This window comes from Mauremys reevesii, linkage group 18, assembly GCF_016161935.1.
Source record: "Mauremys reevesii isolate NIE-2019 linkage group 18, ASM1616193v1, whole genome shotgun sequence".
Taxonomy (NCBI): Eukaryota; Metazoa; Chordata; order Testudines; family Geoemydidae; genus Mauremys; species Mauremys reevesii.
Window position 1 is genome coordinate 11767169 of NC_052640.1, and position 22250 is coordinate 11789418.

Below are 22250 nucleotides of genomic sequence, written 5' to 3' on the forward strand. Positions count from 1 at the left end.
CAGCCACACTCATTGCCAAAACGCCCGAACACCCACACTTAAAAAACTCTGCAGTATTTGGAACGTTAACCAAAGTACAGTTAATGAACCAGGATGTTACTAATAGCTCCTTGGCTGCTAAGCCTAGTGCCACCAGGCAAATGTCCAGGAAAACAATACCTGAATACTGAATCCCAATGGGAGAAAGCTGTGATGCTATTGGAACATCACCATGGACTTACTCCCCATATCTAGCATATTATTTTAAAAAATAAACAAAAAAACCAACCTAAAATTGGCTATACAATAAACAAGAACTTAAGAAGTCCCATAGCTGGTGTTATACAACAAGAAAGGGATGAAGCAGCTTTAGGAAAAATACCAATAAGTGCTGGTATTTCAACCATCCCCCAAACTGAATTCCACCATCCCTAAATTTTATTCAGGTTTGGATAGATCCCTCCATCCAATCTTGCCCCTGCCTTCAGGCCCCCAACTCCTACCGTTTTGTCATCTTCTCACTCTTGGTCCCTGCACTATCCCCTTTCAAGATGGGGCTTGTCACATTTTTGTCCCCTCTCATAGTACTTGGTATGTTAGCTGCTGTTGTGTGTGTATCAAACAGCACCTTGCTCCTCTGATGGAACTCCCCAGAATGCTCAGTGTATAACTGAGAAGAGGCATTGGAGCAGGAAATCTTGCATGTTTGGAGAGTTTTGTGTTAGAGGCAACTTGTTTACTGTTGGGGCACAAGAAACTGGATTGATCCAGGGGAAGGTTGGTTGAGGAGGGGGAGAGGTTTGCAACAGACTTGATAGGGAGGAGGTTTGGATAAGCACCTGAAGTTCAGGATGACTCTATGAAGTGAAACATGTCTCCAGACTTTTGAGGTTTTCCCTACCACTAGCTAGAAAGAGAGGAACGACACCAGGAAGGCTGTGAGAACCTGACAGAATCTCAGAGTCTTGGATAGAGGAGGAGAATAGTTTTGATCTTGTGCTAGCACACATGACCCAGTGCACTTCTGATACTTCTTTTGGACAACACCTGCACACAACCCTCAAATCTATCAAATACAAACTACTGCGTGACAGATATGTCTAATCTGTACGTACATCATAGCTGACCAAACTACCAAATACACCACACAGCAGCTGTAGTAATAAAGGTGGGCCAAATTGTTGGAGAAAAGAATAAAAACACATCTAAAACATTTTTTCTTCTTTCCATTGCTCTCCTATCATTCGCTTCCTGGATTCTTCTTGCTGACCATCATTTTTCTCCTACCATTAGTTTCCCAATTAACTTCATATTGACTTATTCCCACTGTTTCTAAGCCTGGCAGCATTTTCTTTGAGAGGAGAATGGGGAAAAAACACCCTTACCAATATATTTTGCCGGCTTCGACTGCCTCTCATCCACTCCTTACTCTGTAGCCTCAGTTTACATTTAAGACTCCAACAGGAGGAGGGCATTTTAAATCAAACCTAATTACAGGTATTAATTAATGGCACTCAGTTGTCTGTGTGCTCCTGCAAGAGCAGAATAGACAAAAACATATTTAGTTATCCATTTTCCACCCTTTTGCAGGCCACTGGCCTCCTGGCAAAAACATCCTAATGTACATCAGGTTGGGTACTCAGATTAAAAATTAGTTTATTGTCAGCGATGGCCTGCATTTTGATTACTTAATCAAGTTTGCTATGAAATTGGTGCAGCGCTCTGGAGAATAATTCTGCCTCAAAGCCTACAGCATTTTAAGACAGACTTCAGAGATTCATAATATAATTATCTTCCAGCAAATCCAGAATCTCTCTCCCCCCCAAAACCTACAATCAGCAGTCACCTCCAGCAAGCTCCCATTCACATGTTACAAAGCTATAGTTTTGAACAGGTATATATAAAATTCAATACATACGTTTTGTTTCTTTCCTTTTATCTCTTAAGTAAAGACATTACATAAAACCTACATTCAAAGGCACATACATTAAAATTAATAGGTAAATACAGGCCAGCAGGTGACATCATCATCTCCTGGCTCCTTTTCAGACCATCCTAGGAACACAGAAGAGACAATGGTTTCACAGAAAAGGCAAACATCTAAAATAGTAGATGCAACACATGAGAGCATCTTTCAACTCCTATTCAGAGTTTTCTCCACTATGAGTGGTAAGATTAAAGACAGAGTTCTAAGGCAATGAACACAGCTGACGATGCAAAGAAGAGATGAGGGATGGGAGAATCAGTTCATTAGGACAAAATTAATACTTAACTGAATCTTTCTTCAAACTCAACAGAACTTTGAGGTTTAAAAGAGCTTGGGTATCTTTGAAAGAAAAACAACCCCAGGTAATCTGTGCTTTCTGGTAGCAGCTGGCACTAGAAGCAATGAAAGCCTGTCTTCCCAAGACAGGAAGCAGGAGTACTGTACCAGAAATCTTGTAAGAAAGTTGTTCTTGTGAGTTTTCAAAGATCTCAAAGACTCTAACAGTGCTGATAAATTTGCATGAGCACCCAAGAGTTGGGTTCTTAGCTAAACTGAACTTTCCAAAGCTCTTGCAAGTTCAACATCACTAGTCAAAATGTCCCAGGGAAAACTCTCAACAGTGCTGGAACATCCTACTGCCTAAGACTCTGCTTACCTATGCTACTTCCTTTTCTCTTCTGTGTCTCGTCAGTCATCCTAATGATGTCTTGCATACAGCCCGTCACCCAAATCCACAGAACATCTTAACACACTGCTACAGGCATAGTGACATGCTTCAAGTTACCTGGCTGGGGACTTCATTTATCATTCAAAATCTCTCCTTCCCAGCCTTAAAATGGAAGAGCACCTAAGTTACCACCGAAAATGCATTTTTCCTCTTGTTTCATCTATGTCAGAGTCCTCCTAAAATTGCATAAAGCATCCAATGAAGCCATGAATGTCAAGTCTTAAACCAATGATCGTGCTGACATTTCATTTTTTCCCTTCCTTATTAAGAGGAAAGATGGTTAGAGCCCTGCGTGGATACACAAATGTGTATCTGCATCTGATCTGCGATCCTCAAAAATTATCTGCAGATATCTGCTTCGGCAGACACTCGCATCAGCAGACACCCGCAGATCTGCAAGGCTCTACGCTGGGGGCTGGGCTGAGCCTCTGAGGCACACCCCTCCCACCCACCCCCACGCCAGCCAGGGAGACCCACATAGGCAGCTGTGGGGAGCCAGCATGGATTCGCAGACCCTCCACCTGTCCTCAGCTAGGCGGGGAGCCTGGGGGCTGTGACACAGACGGGGGCTGCTCTCACCCCTCTACCCCCTGCACCGTGAGCAGGTGGAGGGTGCATCGTGGCTCTGCACAGCTGCTCACCCGGCTCTTACTGTGCCCGGGGGGCCATGAAAGAGTCTTACAGATGAAGGAAACAGAGCTAACACTTTAGACAAATCTAGTCCCTCCCATTTCTCCTCTCTCAGTAATCAGTCCTGAATAACCCTTTTTGTGTTGATTTTGGCCAGTTCTTAAAAATTATATCTTCAAAATCTACAGTATCTAAAGAACACTCATTATTTAAATAGTAAAATCAGTGCTGTGGTACTGCATTTTATAATTAACCACTTGTATGAAATGTGTATGAAAATACCAGAGAATGGCCTAAAGAAAAACACATGTATACTATCCACAAAGAGAGGGAAACACCCTTTAGACTGTAGGTAAACACAGCTTATCCTGCCTAATGAGCCTTTGCTGTGGCAAGTATTTTATGGTCAAGTTCAAGTTCTATATATACATCGAGAATAAATCCTCTAATAAGCATGTCCAGAGTGCTGCACCATGGATTCAGACACCCAGAAAATTCTCATTAAGTGTTTGACAGACTTAATCCTAAAAGGACAAAGATATTTGTGAATTGCTGCAGATGTCTGAACCATAATTAAGAAGAGACTAATTAGGTTTATATTTAATATACTGAGACTTAAGTCTGCAGACTTACATCCACTCAAATGTGTTACTGACTAATTGCCATTTCCTCAACATTTGAATATCTCACTGGATTTCTGATGCATCATTTTCCTAACGAACGTACTGCTCCAAAATATTCGATGCCACTATTTTGCTTATTTATTTACTGTTCTTTATTCATCGTACCATGAGCTTCTTTACATGGATGAAAAGCACCACATTCCTACAGCCTGCAGTCTCTAAAATGATCTAGCCTAAGTGAGTCATGTTATTACTTCCCTGTTTGCATAGCAAATGCAGTAACAAAATGGAAGGCAGTCTATGCATCAACCACAAACAGAACAGAAAGGAGCCAGAAAAATTCACATTTACTCATCAACTGTGTGGCGAGAGATTTTGCCTCAGTTGCCAGAAATGCCTTAGAACACTTTAAATTGAAGGTTTGGAGAAAAACCTCTGGAAGGGGTTTAAATTTGGGGAAAATGTAATTCTCTTAATTGGATATAAAATGAGTGGTGGTAGTGTCAGGACCCTTTGACATGGCTTAGAACAGTAATTTTAAGAATAAAGTTTTAATTGAATAAAAATTAAGAACAGTTTAAATTAGAAAATACAGTAATGGCGGCTATAGGGTTATGTAACGTAGTGGGAAATTCCACAGGAATAGATAAAAGCCCATAGAAATGAATAGGGATGATGCAATCAAGGCAAGGTATTGCATCACTTCCTATGGCAAAAGACTCAGCAAAACCCCATAGGAATACACTGTCGCCCATAGAACAAATGGGACTTCCAGACAGGAAGTAGCTAGGGTTCATCCAAAGCTCAGCTAAAAAACTCTACAGGAATACATTGAGCCCATAGAAGTCTATGGGAGGAGGAGCTACTAGTATACATGAGTAATTAGCATATAATTAACATATGCTAATATCTGAAAGCTGATTTATGATCGTAATTCAGCCAATTATAGCTAATGAGCTGCAAATTGTATGTAAAGTTGACAGCCAGCAGGTTAACACCTTGTAGGGAGCAACAGGGCTGCCCAGAGGATTGAGGGGGCCTGGGGCAAAGCAATTTTGGGGGCCCCTTCCATAAAAAAAAAGTTGCAATTCTATAGAATACTATATTCTTGTGGGGGCCCCTGTGGGGCCCGGGGCAAATTGCCCCACTTGCCCCCCCGCCCCCCCGGGGGCCCTGGGGAGCAAGGACTAGTTAAAGAGAGGAGCTCTGCCAGACACCTGCAAGGAAGAAGGCGCTTACAGACCAACAGCAGCAGCGGAACCCAGCAAAGGAGAGGCTGCTTGAAAAGCAGCTACTGCAGCAGCAGCAGCAGCCGCCCGCCCAGGATTTCGGGGTTGCCCTTGGCAATGGCCACTCACGCCATCCAGCCAGCAAGGGGCCTTCGCAGCAGCCACTGCAGCAATTACCCAGCGGGCTGCCGTCTCTCCTGCCTGAGGAACCACTTTACCTCCGGAAAAGGCAGCAGAACAACACCGCAGCCGGTAGCACATGCTCAGTGACTAGCCAACTATGGCTACACCATCGCCCTCCAACACCATAACAGAACAGAAGAACCGCTCCAGTGATGAATCAAAGGGCTTTTAAGAAGGCCTTTGTAAGCCAAAATCTTCCTCTATTTTATCATCTTAGAGCATATGGGTTTCAAGTGTAAATAAAGCTGGATGCTTGTGGTCTGAGTAAGATTCCCTACCCATTTAGTAACTGCCAGGCCTACGCTTAGTGGATGTTTGGTTTTAAGTGTTTAATATTGAATGTTAATTAATATATTGTTATATGTTTAACTGCTATATTGTTATAAGGTATAGAGTATTAAGAGAATGATTATATTATTGTTATATACTACAGAATTAATTGAAACTATAAAATTGTAGTTTTGTGTCTTTATTTGCTGCGCCACTTTATTCCTTTTTAATTGTGACTCTATTATCGCTACTCTTTTACTGTACTCACTCACTCCTACATAAATATTATTTTTGTTTTCGAAGAATTTATTGCTTGTTTGCCTATTCTTGATTGGAAGGCTATATCCATGTCCTTTCAAGGGGAAGTTAGCTAACTGCGGCTTTCCCTGGAAACTCCTTTAGGGTGGGCCACAACCTTAATTACCGGAATAGATAAATTAGGAACAAAAGGTTTTAAATTAAAAAACAAATCTTCCAGTAACAACTGTTGGTACAGCCTTGACATTGCTTAACCTAACACTCTGTTAAGGACATCAGGATGCAAATGGTAGGATCATCATGGAAAATTCAGAGAGCAGAAACTTTGTACAGTACATTTATAACAATAATAGACTCTACCTTCCTTTTCCAGTTATCTTCCTATAAAATACATATCCTGGAAATATTTGCCTCATGTTTTCAGGAATCTAAAAGCCTCTAAACTGGTCCCACTGCATTTGGAAGTCAGCATGGTTTCCTCACCAATGGATGAAGGCTAAAGTTTTAGCTTCTAATAGGCAAAGGGTAGGGAATAGAGTTAAGATGTTAAAAATAAAAATCCTGAACCAAACCTTTCTTCAGTTTCAGAAAAAAATGGATAGCTATTCTATCCACTCTCCACTCATTGTTTTATTTTCCTGTATTTCTAGGTTCTGGTAGGACTGAAAGAAATTCATAAAGACAACTGCTTTCTTGAGAGGTCTAACAGATTTAAAATGATTATTAAAGTTAATGTTTAAAATTAAATATACACAAGTTCAGAGGGAAGGTACTGTACATCTGAGGTCAGGCTTGAGTTATGAGGGATTACAGGTATCAGTTACAAGGATCACGCGATACATACATATCACATAACCAGCATAGACCCAGATTAGGGTGCGGGAGTTTTTAAAGCATCAGTGGATAAGTGGGCTCGGGTACGCCACCCATGGAATATATTAAGAGTCCAAGTCAGTATCAGTGTAGCAAATGGGTACATGGGTGGGGTGCATCCCTTGGCCATTCAGATAAGCATCTGGAACAGAGTCTTTTGATGTTTGTCTCTAAAGGAAGAGAGTTATTGTAAATTAGTTCTAGGGCTGTGTGAAATTCTTAGTGACTTTAAAAAAAACCTCAAAATTTGAGGTTTTCCACATTTTGGTTGGATTTTGTGAAGACGGGCCAATCCAAAATCTGCAAAATTTATCCTATTATAAGAAGAAAGGGACATATAATGAAATTAAGGAACGGCAAATTTAAAACTGATAAAAGAAAACATTTCACATAATGTACAGCTGGACTGTGAAATTTATTGCTACAGGATATATAATTGAGTCCATGCACACAACAAGATTCAAAGAAAGATAAGACATTTTATATGGATAAGATTATTCAGAATTAGAATAATAAACACAAATAAGCAAGTGCTTTATAAGAGAGATAAAAATTCAAGCTTCAGGGCATAAGCCAACGTCTAACTTTTTGAAACTTTCCCTGGAAACTGGAAATCCCATAATGGCCTAACACCAAATTTATTTCCCTGAAGCATTTGGAATTGGTCAGTGTCGAAGACAGGATACTGGAGTAGATGGACATCAGTTGTGAACCAGCATGGCTCTTCCCATGTTCCTATTTTCAAGTAAAAACCTCACTACGTTTGAAAGTTTGATATTTCATTTAAAAGACAAATCCATTTTCACAAGGATTCACACACAAAAAAAATGAACAGTGAAGCTTTCCAACTGCAAAATGAGCCGGAATGAAACTGCAAGTATTATTCACAAAGTTTTATGAAAAAATATTAGCTAATTCTTTCCAATGACAAACTGCAAGACTAGGCTTGAATTCTATCCAATTCTATTACTTAATTCTAATCAATGACTGTGTGCAAAAAATTCAAGTCACAGTGATCTGGCTAGAACTTTGGTAAATACAGTGGAATATTTACTAAAGAATTCAGAACCCGTTTAAATATTTAGGCTCCAACTCAAAATATTTAAGCACATGTTTAACTTTAGCACGTATTTACATCTTACTGAAGTCTGTGGGACTTAAGTATGTGCTTAAGTGCTCTTCTGAATAGCCATTACAAGGTGACTTGCAGCTTGTAAAATATAGTACTTTCCCTGGTCTTATACAGGGTTGACAATACACCTTTCAAGCATAAATAATTCATGCTGCAATGGAAATGTTGCATCTCTGGAACAGCATCTTCTCTGAAATTCTTTTTTAACCTTACAGGTCATGTCCTACGAGGTTTTCTTCCAGATTGTTCAAGTCAAATGAACCAGAAGTACTCTCGAACGCACTTTCTGAACTCATATTTCAGAGCATGGGTCCACTCTGAAGAAAGCCATGATTGCATCATTAAATCGTTCAGCTGCTACACAACCAAATGTGCATCTCATCAACAGTTAAACAGAAATGATCATTCATAAATTAGTGAAACACAAAGTTCCATTTGATACACCTGCTCCCACAATCGGAGTGTATACTCTAGGATGTAGTTACATTCATCCAGCAAATGTATCCTTTAAGCAAGTGGCCATGTTGACTACTTTAATGCTTTTGGCCTATATGAAAGTCTGAGGAAGTCTCCGTGCTTATGTCCTTTTCCATTAGGGACATGATCATTCCATTTGATCCTGCCTACCTGCATTACTACCAGATCAGAACTTTGCACTGTAAACAGAGATCTATATAACCTTAACCCCTCACCCCACCCCCAGAGAAGCCTAACATGCACAAAACTCAAAAGGTTTGATACAGATGCTTATTCATCTACAAAACTGGGCTAGAAATCTCATAAAAAAGGGATTCTTGCAACCATTCTGATACTTCCTGCTCCTGTTTAAGGTAAAATACCACACAAACAGCTTTGTTTTGGCACTTCCTGACCAGAAGTTGGAAGGAGAAATGAAACAGGACAGATGGAAGCAGAAATAAAAAATAATTTTAATACAAAGGTGACTGAAGATTTTCAAACCGCTAAAGAAAAAAATATTTGGTACAGTGTTAAAGAATTGAATCAGTTCTTAATTTATTAAAATCACTTCCCACATCCCTAATGCACCCAGATCAACTATTTAAATACAATTTATGTTCCCTTAAGTCCAGTCACCTCCTGATCAACTGCCTGTCAATACAAAGGAGTGATAAGCATGACATAATGCTTTGCTTTATAAATTCAGGAAAATATTCTCTCTGCTCAGTAATCAGAGCCTGACTTTTTATAAAAAGCAATCTGCTTCTGCAGACAACTCAGCACTCACCCATCTTGAATGGAAAGTTAGGCTGAAAACTGTCAAGATGTCAAATGCACAGAATGGCAAGCTTGCCCCAGTTTGTTCAGATTGTTTTGAAACACTTTTTTAAAAAACAACAAATTATAATCTTTCAGTACTATTTCCCCTTCTCAAAAACTGTCAAAATTGCAGCCGAAGTTGTAACAAATCTATTTTTAGTGTTTGTTACTCAGAAAGGATCATGAGGAGTATAATCTGTTCATTAATGCAAATTTATTTAAAGCAAGCAGCATGGAAAACTTTAAAATGCATTCATCACCATTTGTTTGGACTCAGCAGTCCCTGATGTACTCGCTGATATAAACATGTCACAAACAAGCCAAGAGATGTGAACAATGTCATTTAAAGACGCAATAGATTTTCACAACTCATAAAACAGCCATATATGTCTCTTTCACACTCACAATCTACAACTATTTATATGTAATATTCTTAGTTCCTAGTGACCTGAGATGGATTGCCACAGTGGGTTATAAATAGTGATGCTTTCGATAATCACATGCATGGTTTTTCTTTTCCAAGTGATTTCAGCACTGATGAGAAGTGCCAGATTGACAGGCTTCGAGATTGGAGTCCTCTGTTAATCCACAAAAAAGGTACTGCCAGGGCAGTAGCAGGGCCAGCTTCCTCTATGTATCTCCATCCTAACCTGGAGGGAAAACCATGTTTAGAAGAGAAGGGGGAGTTCAGTCTACATGCTCATTCGAATCCTTGACCTCACTCCTGAAGCTGTTGACAAGAGATTCCCATTAATGGTGATGGTGAGTTTCAGAGATCTGGACAAATGCCACTAGGAAGAGATGAATGTGACAAGCGAGCTACTAGCGATCAAACAGTGGATCTTAACAGATGAGACAGAGGTATAAGGCTCTGGAACCACTTAGTAACATTACCAAGTCACATTTTATTTCCATGTTACTTTTTTTATGATCATAGAATTATAAAAATGCAATGCCGGAAGGGACCTCAAGAAGTCATCACATCCAGCCCCCAGCACTGTGCCATGACCATGTAAACCTAGAGCATCCCCGACCGGTGTTTGTCCAACCTGTTTTTAAAAGCTTCCAATGAAGTGGACTCCACAACCTGCCTTAGAATCCTATTCCAGAGCTTAAGTACTTGTATAGTTAGACAGTTTTGCCTAATATCTAACCTAAATTTCCCTTGCTGCAGGTTAAATCCATTACTTCTTGTCCTACTTTTAGTGGACATAGAGAACAATTGATCACAGTCCTCTTTGTGAAAGCCTTTAACATATTGGAAGACTTATCAGTCTTCTTTTCTCGAGACTAAAAATGCCCAGTTTGTTTAAGCTTTCCTCATAGGTCAAGTTTTCTAAACCTTTTATCATTTTTGTTGCTCTCCTCTGGACTCTCTTCAATTCGTCCACAGCTTTCCTAAAGTGTGGCTCCCGGAATTGGACACAGTACTTCAGCTGGGACATCACCAGTGCTGAGTACAGTAGGACAATTACATCTTGTGTCTAACATACCACACTCCTGTTAATGTTCCCCAAAATCATATAAGCCTTTTTTGCAGCTGCATCACATTGATGACCCATTCAGTTTGTGGTCCACTATAACCCCCAGATGCTTTTCAGCAGGACTACCATGCAGATTGTTATTCCCCGTTCTGTAGTTGTGCATTTGATTTTTCCTTCCTAAGTGAAGTACTCTGCACTTAGCTTTATTGAATTTCATCTTCTTGAATTCAGATCAGTTCTCCAGTTTGTTGGGCCAGGTCATGAGACAGGGGATGTGGGGAGACAGACAGAGCTCATAAGGGCTAGTGGGGGAGGACAGACTGGGGCAGGGGCTGAATGGGAGTGGAGGTGCAGGGCCACACGAGGGAAGGAGGTGCAGGGCAATATGGGCAGAGGGGGAGGGGGTGCAGAGCTACAGGGGGAAGAGGGATGGCTGAATAGGGGCACAGAGACACATGGGGATAGGGGGTGCAGGGACACATGGAGATGAGGGGAAGGGCTGGCTGAGGGGGTGCAGAGACATTGGAACATGGGGTGCAGGGCTACATGGGGGAGGGGATGGCTGAGTGGGGGCAGAGAGATACATGGGACAAGGGGTGCAGGGACACATGGAGATGAGGGGAGGGGGCTGGTAGGGAGTGCACGGCAGACATGCCAAACCCATGGAAAAAACACAGAAATTGGACTTGTTTTTGGCTTAACTGGCTTATGAGTTGCTTATTGGATAGTTTTTGGCTTGTAGATTGTTGCTTGTTTGGCTTGTAGCTTGTTGCTTCTTTTTTTTTTTTGATCAGCTCCCGGCAAGCAGGGGCAAGGGGCAAGCAGGGGCAAGGGGGGAGAGAGTCAGGGGCACACCACAGTCCCAGGCTGCATGCCGGGGGGATCTAGTCACATAGAGTGTTGGGGTTCTTAGGGATTGGCTTGTTTTGGCCTTGTTCTGAAATGGGATTAGCTTGATTTTTGGCTTATTGTGAAAGTCAGGGTGCTTATTTACCACATGAAAGTTGGCAGCTGTGGTGCAGGGCCACATGGGGATTGGTGAAGGGGGTTTAGAGCCACATGGGGATAGGGGGAGTGGATGTCTGAGTGGGGGTGGAGGAACACATGTGGACAGGGGATGCAAGGACACGTGGGGGTGCAGGGACACGTGGGGATGGGGTAGATGTGCCTGACTGAATGGGAGTCTCGGGGTCAGCCAGGGTTCTGCATGGGGGAAACTCCCTAATAGTCCCTCCCCACCCACACCAAAAAAAACTGTTCCATACTCTTCCCCACCCACACCCAGCAACCCTTCAAGTTCATACTCAGGCTCCTTCCCAGCAATTACTTCCCTCAGTTCCTCCATTTCCCCTGACTCTCGCAAGCCTTTACACTGCTTCTGAGGGGTGCAGGAAGTATGGTTCTGTATTGTAGTTTAAATGAATTATCACCCACAGTTCCATATTAATATGCCAAGTACAGAACCTATTTGTCAAAAAACATTTCCTGAATCTTTTTTGTTGTCTGCATTGTTATACTTGTATTGTATACTTGCTGGCAGGTATTTTGAAATAAATTACCAAAGTAATTGAAACTGTTGTGATTATATTGTGTTATTTTGACAAATAAAACATGCAGATTTTTGCAGAATTATTGCAGAATTGAAATTAATTTGTACAGAATTTTTAATTTTTTGGTGCCGAATTCCCCCAGGAATAAGCACTGTTAGATCTTAATGGGTCTGAAAGTCTTTCTTGTGTCTTGACTTGATTATTTCTTCAATGCTCACATGATCTGAGGCTTTAGATAACTTTAGATATGGTTTGCTGAAGTTAGTTGTTTAAGAGCACTATGTCCAAACATGGAGGTAAATCAATGCCCAATATTTTGGTTTCTATGCTCATTTTCAGGAAACAGGAGTCCGCATTTGCCGGACAGATCTATCACATTTATTAGACGTGACTGAAATACCATATTAATGGAATATTTTCTGCAGAAGATTTCTATGATTAGGACAAACTTGCCCAAGCTGAATGTATCCCTCAAACTGATAGTGATTTTTTAATTTCTACTATTTATGAAGACTAATACAGAATATATGCATCTAGCTTCAAAACACTGGAAAGTATTATTTTTGGAGTGGAATTATTTTGACATCTATTGTATGTTAACTGCAGAAATGGGAAAACATCAAAGCTCAGAGATTGGGTGCAGATCACAAAAGCATTCAAAAGTTAAGATTCTTATCTGAACTATCTGTAGCTCCTTGGTCTGCAAAACTGAATTGAAAGTTTTAAGAGAAGAGACTCTTTCATGGTATTCAGGCACTTGTGCTTCTAGTCTAGGACAGAACCCTCAAACACTGAAATCTAAAAAATTTAAATCTAAAAATAATATGGAAAGGGGTTTAAAACATCAAAAATGGGTCTGGCAAATTTTTAACCACATAAACCCCATGGAGCATTCTTAATAAAGATGCAATCGTTTGACCTATTTCCAGTTAACAGTTAATTGTTTTCTTATGGTGAATGAATTAAAATGTCAAAAATTATAAGAATATTAGGATGGGGTTTTTAAAAGAGCTTAAAGGAGTTAGGAGCCCAAGTTCCATTGAAATAAGTCCCTCAGACTCTCTTAAAAATCTCAGCCTTTGTCTACAATTGTGTTTAGTTTTCTGTCAGCTAAAACAGTATAGCTAATAGAATTTGTTTCAAGTGTTTATGTCAGACTTCCTTCACTTGAAGATATTGCTGTCATTTTTGTTTCCTGGTACTTCAGTTGTAGGAATAAACTGCAGATATTACTGTTAACTGCAGCTGTGTATAACACTCCAGTGTTGAATTTATTGGTATAGTTGGGAACAATGAAGGTTAAAAAGGTTATTACTTTCTTGATACAGAGGGCCTTTTTTCTGACAGTATTATTTTCCTTTTATGACTACATTCCACACTGTATTTATCGTGTTACAGAAAGACACATACAGAGACATTCAAATCCTGCTTGCCATACTGAAACAAGTAGCCCCACTGAAGATTTTGGGATTATGCAGGGGTTTGCCCTATATAAGCAGAAGGTTTTTGATATGTGTGGCTAATTATTTATATGCCTCATTATATCCTTGCTGAGCTGAACACGACTCACCTCACTTGTCCACCCACAGCCTATCGGGTAAAGACAAATTGGATTGTTCAAACATTTCTAAAGCTATGAGTTTAAAAAAAAACCCATAGTACTAAAATGTAACGAGCTTGGGATGAATGTATCACAAAGGACAGAGAATGTACCTCAAACTAATCTTTAAAGACCAGTTCCACAGAAATTGAATTGTTGTCCACAAAAATCCAGAAGATCTCCAACAAGAACACATATTAAACAAAACTGAATGGAAGAATGTTTTATCCTATTTAATCAAGCAAAGAGATTAAGAAAAAAAACAGATATTTTATGGAACATTCTGTGTGAGACAAAGAGAAAGAAAAGGTAAGAAATGATGAATTGACTGGTCATTTGATATTCTAGGGACAGATTTTTTTGCCTTAGGACGCAAGGAAAATATAACTTTTATTATGACAACAGGGCTCATAAATAGGTGATAAATAGGACTGGATGAGACATTACAGGTGTCAGTGTGGGAGGTGTCTCGTGAATAATTTAGTTAGCTTTTCTTGTGCAATTATTAATTGTCGGTTAAGAGACTGTTTGTTTATGAAGAATGATTCTTTCTCTTACTGTGGCACCTAGAAGCCCAAACTGAGATCAGGGCCCCAGTGTGCAAGGTGCTGTTCATGCTCATCATGAGACACCCCTTTCCCCAAAGTGCTTACAATCTAAAGAGACATGGCAAAGGGTAGGAGAAAGTTACAGATAAGGAACCGAAGCACAGAGATATTAGTGACCTGCCCAGGGAGAAACAGGGAGTTTGTGACCGAGGCAGGAAATATGGGTTCAACTCCTATATCCTGGTCCAGAAGATCATCTTTCCTCTCAGCCCTAGTGCTTTCATCAGTGTAGCTATACTGAATTTCAAAATGGCAGAGAAGGAAAAGAGGGGACAATTGGGGTAAAAAAAAGCAGAGAAGTGGCTGAACTCAGGCACAACACCAGTCAGCTGTTTCTGCAACACTTGGTTCTGCCCTCATGTATGGGTCTTATAATGTTATGATCCTGACAACTCATGGTGAATAACCCCTAACCCTTGAAGGCCCCCAAATCTTAAAGAAAAATAGCAAATAAGGGCATAATCTTGCTCACTTTAGTCAAGTGAGCATTCCCACTGGCATCACATGAATAAGACTAGCAGGATTTGGCCATTAATCGTACAGGGCGTAATATTCTTGGCTCAAATCAATAGTTACTGATGGCCACAGGCAGCTCAATTTTTAAAACTGGGTGCTGTTGATATAGATTTTTTTCCTCCCTGTTTACATCAGATGGAGCATCATATTACTCAGAATTATTTGCAACCTTTTTTTAAAATCAGGAATATATTAACCAGACCATCTAATGCATTTGAAAGATAGGATGCCCGTTTATTCCATGACAGTAAAGGGGGGTGGAGAAGAGGATGTTTTATTAGAAAAAGTGTTTCTAGGTCAACTATCTTTTTAAAACTCCCAACACTGAAATAACTGTTTTAGGGGATTGAGAAAAGGTCAGCCAGCTTTCAAGCTAATTAGTTCAATACAGTGACTCAGTCTATTTTTCCTTATACCGGATATTTCTGAATGGCTTGAGGTTTTAAATACCTTTTATAGCCTTAGTGCAGTCACATTCAAGAATGTAACAAGCTCGTTGCATTTTGGGAGAGGGGAACAAGCTTTGCTTTCCCCCTTCCCCTTAAACTAAATACAGTTCTACTTTTGATGGAACTTTCTCTTGATGACTTGTAGATAGGAACGTTCTTTATCGTACCAGTGCTGTGTTAATCTAGTCAAGTCAGACTTCCACGTTTGCAAAGAGAGTAATTATTTCCAGAGCAACACCAGCAGAAATGAAAGGTTATGCAAGTAAATTCATTTGCGGAAACGAAGAATAAAATTACAGCATTGCCAAGGGCAATAAGGCTGTCAAAAAAGCCCAAACACTATTCACAAAGACACACAAAAATGACAAAAAGGTGAATGCCTATATGGCAAGCCATTACATTACAGAGGTATGTATCAAAAGCCAAATGCTGCTCTAATCCACAGACATTGTTTCCTTCCTTCAAAGAAATATATATGTGCTGCAGCGGGAATGGGGAAGAAAACTCATCTTAGTAAGTTTCCTTTTAGGGCAGTCTATCCACAATGAAATATTAAATGTCACTTCTGAAGCCTGCTTTCTTTGTGGTAATTCATTAACATTCAGCCCCGTAGTTGGCCGTCCTAAATCAGAGGTGTCTCTGAATTGCAAACCAAACTCTCAGTATTGATATTTCTTTTAAATTGTGTTCACATTTTTCTTGCAGCTGAGCTTTTGCGTAACATGCTGAACATCAAGCATTGCCATCCTTGCAAAAAATAAAACAAAGTAAATGCTTGGAATGCATAATGCATATTGTTTTTTCCTTTTACGTAGAGACAGGAAGACTTAAAATAAAGAACAGTATGTACTGGAGAGAACAGTATGGATTGGGAAAGACGAAAGTAATTATAATTTTTTGATATACAAGCATAACCCAGCAAACCGATGCTGCTTGAGTAGCTCTTCTGACACATTGTTGCTACATGTGGAAAATGGCATTATGCCTGCATTAGTGTCCTTTTAACAGCCTCAATTCCAAACTTAGAGCACTTTAATTTACAATCAGGGAGCTACAAGTCATTTACTAGCAGCTGTAGCCAGAGGCCAATGATACTGTTGCTTAGTAACTAACGGGTAACTAGTGCAAGCCCCGGTTATATTTATGTACATAGCAAGCTAATGATAGAGATGAAGGGGATGAAGGTGGAAATAGCTTCCATCTAGTTGTTTGTTAAGATACCATGGGATTTTTCTTGCAATGAAACATTTGTTTAAATAAAATGCACCAGGAAGGAGAATTGAGCTAATGTTTTCTGACCTTCGGTTCACATGATTAAATGTACCATTGCAGATGTCGCTTTTTCAGTTCATTAAAAAAATGAATGGGTGTGAAAACTACGTTATCCCCAAGGAGCTGATGTCATTCTGGGAGGCCAGATTGACAACCCTGGAAACTAAAGTTCATTGCTGCTACCATCCAGCCAACAACAGTTTAAATTTTCTTCACTCCCCCACAAATAACCCTAAGCCAAACATCTTTAGGACTAAAACTGGTCATTCAGTCGTCACGTACTTTCATCCCTTGGTTTCTTGGCTGAGACTTCAAACAGTGGTGTCAATTAGCATTGTCTGTGAAAGAGGGCTTTATGAAATCGACTCTTGTCTAACCTGTGCTTGACTAGAACTAGCAACGTACAAATAATAAGCACTATGCCCCATTATCAATCCCATGAGCCATCCAGTCACTCGGGGTTCATCTTCATTAAGGATACACACTTGGGGCACAATTCCTGGACCGACTGAAATTAATGAGAGTTTTGACATTGATTTCAATGGTATGAGAATCTGGCCCCTTTTGTTAGCTATGATAACTCTACTAACAATTATCTATGTTCTCAAATGTGTTCTACTAAACAGAACTCACATAATACAGGCTTTACTTTTCACCTGAATAGGAACATTTTTCATCAAAAACGAATATTCAGTTCACATCACAGCTGTATAATTATTCGTTTTATAGAGATGCAAAGCAGGCATTAATAGTAGTTCAAAACATCACATTTAAAAACTTTTCTCCCATCATATTAAACATAAATACTTCAGATGGAATAAAACTCCAATCCTTCAAATGGATAAATTCCCCACCAAAATTAGAATCTCAAGCTTCAGAAATCAGGCTTTTAGGCAGTGTCAGAGTCATGCCTTCACTTGCTGTTCCATGAGGTGCAATGTCAGGAGAATAAGAAGAGCAGGCTAAAAAAAGTCTCGTTTATTCTTATCTACAGAGGGGTTTATTTTTAGGAATTTTCTTTCAAATTAGTTAGTTAATGATTGCCAAGTGCTTTGAAGATCAAAAGCTGTGCAAGTGCTGAGTATTATCTGGAAACCAGAAAATGCATACCAAATAACTAACCAACATACATGCTACTCACAGCACTAACAATCACAGTATCTTACAGTTCAATAGCAGCTTTCAATCCCAAAGGATCTGAAAGGGCTTAGACTATGGCCAGAGCCTGCAAACAGATCTATATCTGTGGATCCTTAGCCCTTCACAGTGTCCCATTTGCTTAAGTAGGACTCTGTGCTGGACTCTGTGCAGTTCTATTTGCAGGACTGAATCTTGAATAAATACAGGAACCATTTCAACTAACCACCAGGGAAATGCAGTTAAATATGGTGTGGAATACAAACGTTGTTTAGCAGGTGTGCACCACCACTACATAGCAGCTTCCTTAAAATTCAACAAAAAATAAGTTTGTAGGGTAGATATCTATTTATCTGTCTAGCCTATAAAATTTGAGAGAGACTTCCACAAAATTTTAAAAACCTATAGATTTGCACTATTCATTAACAAATTCTAAAGGAGATTAAAGTAATTTCTATAGAGCCCTATTTAATTCCTGTAAGACATTATTGGTTGAATCTCTCTTAAATTTCACTCTTGCAAAAAATATTACTGGATTGTGAATAACAATCAGTGCTTAGGAACTGTATTATGCCTCATACAAAAGACAATACTTCCTACAGTGACCTGTATACAATGTTTCTCTTTCAACAAAGAGACTCTCTAATGCTTGTACATTACTTTAATGTATATTTATCCTGTTCCCTTTAAGGCCTGAAGTTGACTTACTGAAGTACAAATAAGGAAGCTAAAATATTTACATATCTTCAGGCACACTAATAAATATGACACATGAGCAACAAATTACACACCTGGCCCTCTTTTCCAGGACACACGCCTCCCACACACGCAAAGCCAGGCATAACTTATGCACCACTATAAGATATCAAAGAAGCATCACTACAGTCCACATTTGTCAGCCTACCAATTTATTCAATATACCAAAAACAAGGACCTACCACAGGACTAATAAAATTATCTTTATCACTGGAGAGCTCAAAATGATGGATGCCGAAGTTAGGACTTTATGAGATCAAGTGAGCACATCCAGTTTTCAAATTTTGTTTTGCAAAACCAATTAAAAATATGCAATTGATTTAGTACTGGAGAATAATGACATCCCAGTTCATTTGAAATTAATATATCCCGATAAAATGGCATTAAGCTGAGACATTAAGTCCTGAGGTACAGATCTAAATCAAGGGTCAGGAACCTGCTTTACCAGGTTTCAGATTACTTTGAACACAGACAATGTAACTGGCCTAAACTACTATATTCTTAAACTAGTACATCCGACTACATAACCTTTGAGACTCGGTGCTAGATGAAGACAGGCCCAGGGACAGAGCTCAAGTCCAAGTCAAGCCAAAATCAGAATATGGACCCAATCCTGCAAGACACTAAGTGCATCTAGAAAGGTGCTGAGCATCTGCAACTTCCCTTTGTGCCAACAGGAATTATGAAAGTTTAAATATCTTTCATCAAGGAGTAACCCACCTACGGTAACTTTTAAGTAGGTCCCTATCCCAGTGTTGTTCAGTAGATGTCCACGCACTAAAGGCCATCTCCATTCACTAACATTTTAACTTGTGTGTTCTTTAAAGTGTCTCGTGAGGTTTAGAGTACAACTTGGCTCAGCTTTTAGGATAGATTTTTGCGGGTCCTTTGGGTGCTCAGTTAACAAAGTTTCACTGTTCCTTTACATTAATCAATTTCTTGTTTTTGCTCTTTTCTAAATAACTCGTTATAATCATACAATAAAGGCAGCATCAAGAGAAATGAAAGACCACAAAACAGATCCAAACTCAGCCATACTTTTTATTACAGAATATGTTGCTATTGAATCTAATTGGTCGCTATTTCTTTTCCATGTGGCAGAAAACAGAAAAATGATATTAAACTCATCTATGCACCTTCCAATCCTGCACTTGCAATGAGACTGTAAGCTAACAAACACAACATGCATTCACAGTCAATTTATTAAAAGGCATTTCTTAGCACCAGTCAGATAATATACAGCAGACTCACAACAGAAGAAACTAAATTTAAAATAACAGCTGTTGCTGATAAGGAAGGGTACACGTTTTAGAAAGGTGGGCAGGAAAACAGCTGTATAATTGCAATTATCACTCCATGATACTATAGTGGTGGCCCTCAGAAGCTTATCTTGGGCCAAATTGGAAAATATAAGGGTAACTTCAGATTTTCAAAACCAACTTCTAGTTCCCTATACACATGCCTATAGGAAATACCATAAATACAGCTGGAAGTGAGGTTATTTAACTGCAAATACGTATTTAAGCCCCTAGCCTACACTCTGATCCATGCCAATGGAAGAGTCCACCCACTCACATCCGATTGTAGGATCATGGGCCTTAATTATCTCAGGCAATTGGTAAGTTTTAAAAGGCCATCACTGTGCACGATAAGTCCAATTCCCTATGCACAGCTGCATTCTCTGCTGAAAACTGACCCTGAACAATTTAAGATAAGTCAACTAGTTCAATTTGGTTTAAGGCTGCAATATGATTTCACTACTTAATGGTATTTCTCCTCTGAAATACCAAGCCAAAAAATGTGTTTACCACTTTTTACAGCACAAGCAGGAATAACCCCTTGTGCAGTGAGAAGCAAAAGTTGATACACCACTATTACTTATATACATCAAATTTCAATGCTGCATTTGCAGATCTGAACAGTCAACTTTAAAAAAGTCAGCAAATTCTGATTTTAAAGCAATTGGTTGACTGAATCATTTATTTGCTTTCAAACTAACTTGAAAACCTGTCACTCTACCTGCTTCTGGAAGAATTCAACCCCACCAGACCTTCTAGGAATGACAAGACACTACTCCTCACACCTTTTAAAAAAAAAGTCTTTGACAACTGTTCTCTTTTCCTAGAGCTACTATATTCTGAAAACAACCTCTTCTAAAATATTCTACTGATGGCACATTTTGTAATCTGTAGAGAGCGAGAATGCCACGTACAAATATATAAATCCAACTTCTGCTCTGAATTATAACCAGACAATCCAACTGATATCTATGGGCCAGATCCTCAGCTGGTATAAATTGGCAGAGCTTGGAGCTATGCTGAACTAAACCAACTGAGGTTCTGGCCCTATGATTTTGTGCCCAAGACAATGCATCACAACTTTGTTTATCAACGATAAATTCTCCTTCCATATTTATACATATGGTCCATATGATTCTTGCTATTATTTTTTTCAGACGTTACTACTGTACAAAACTGTAATAAAACTCTATTATAAAACTTGTGATACCAATGCAAAGTATCGAAACATTCAAAAGCATAACAAAAGTAATGAAGCAGGCTGAGTTTAGTTCACTGCAACCTCTGGAATTAAAGAATCTTTGGACTGCAAAATCACACTTGTGTCTAAATTCACCATTCAGCTAAAGTAAGACAAAAAGAATAACCAGAGAAGACTTACTAAAAATCTCCAGTGATGAGTCTCTTGAGTTAGTGTTGTGACATTAGATTGAAAAATCTGGGTTTTCTCTTCTATAAATCGGATCCGATCTAATGTTTTCTGTGGCACTGCAGGTTGCAAATATGGTAGATCATTTCTAAACTGTAGGGAAACAAAAAACAAAAACAGGTAAATCCTTACATTTGTTTAAACCACAGCTAACAGCATGCATCTTTTCCACAATATAATGTGATTTACATCAGTGGTTCACAACCTTTCCAGACTACCCCTTTCAAGAGCTGGCTTTGTCTTGCCTATCCCCAAGTTTCACCTCACCTAAAAACGACTTGCTTACAAAATCAGACATAAAAAATACAAATGTCACAGCACACTATTACTGAAAAATTGCTTTCTTTCTCACTTTGTCTGTATGAAATTTTAGTCTGTACTGATTTCACTAGTGCTTTTTCTGTAGCTTGTTGTAAAGCTAGCAAATATCTAGATGAGTTTATGTACCCCCTGGAAGACCTCTGTGTACTCCCAAGGGTACACATACCCCCAGTTGAGAACCCCCAGTTTTTAATAGCATGTCTCTCCATACGTGCTTTGCAAGTGATAGTTAATAAAAATATCCTACTCATTAAAAGCCAAACTAAATTAATAAGCCTTCAACAGTTCTCTGAAACATACCTCATAATTTAAAACAGTGGATATGTGAAAATAAAATTTGCATTGGTTTCATGCACCACTTCAACTCAGTTTCTACAGGAATGGGGGGAACTAATTTACCAAAGGTGGTGGTTTAGTTCTTACACCATATGCTACTACTCACAACTGGAACCCCAGGACTGAGAGCCCGCCTATCTGAACAAATGTTCAGGCACTACGGTCAGGAAGAGTAAAGCTGAACATAAGCCCTCAAAATAAGGTTTAAGTGGTGCATGTTGTGGCCCTCAGCAGCGGGGTGGATTTCTCTAGGTGCTCAGTTTTTAGGGTTTGATTAGATACAAACTCTAGCATTGTCCTTTTTTGACAACAATCAAAATATCAT

The 22250-nt window shown here is 39.3% G+C and overlaps 1 protein-coding gene across 2 annotated transcripts in view; it reads right to left on the reverse strand.

Annotated features, from left to right (window-relative positions):
- The window catches only part of LOC120386491 (RIMS-binding protein 2-like), a 390924-nt gene that overhangs the window by 195289 nt on the left and 173385 nt on the right, over window positions 1–22250 (reverse strand). Inside the window, exons 14-15 of one of the 2 annotated variants that reach the window (XM_039505869.1) lie at window positions 21221–21361; window positions 9650–9819 (exon numbers count right to left, since the gene is read on the reverse strand). In XM_039505869.1, the coding sequence (XP_039361803.1) occupies window positions 9751–9819; window positions 21221–21361 (210 nt within the window). In that variant the 3' untranslated portion in view covers window positions 9650–9750. Of the gene's footprint in view, window positions 1–9649; window positions 9820–21220; window positions 21362–22250 lie in introns of those variants that run through there. The other variant, XM_039505876.1, reaches the window with a different exon arrangement.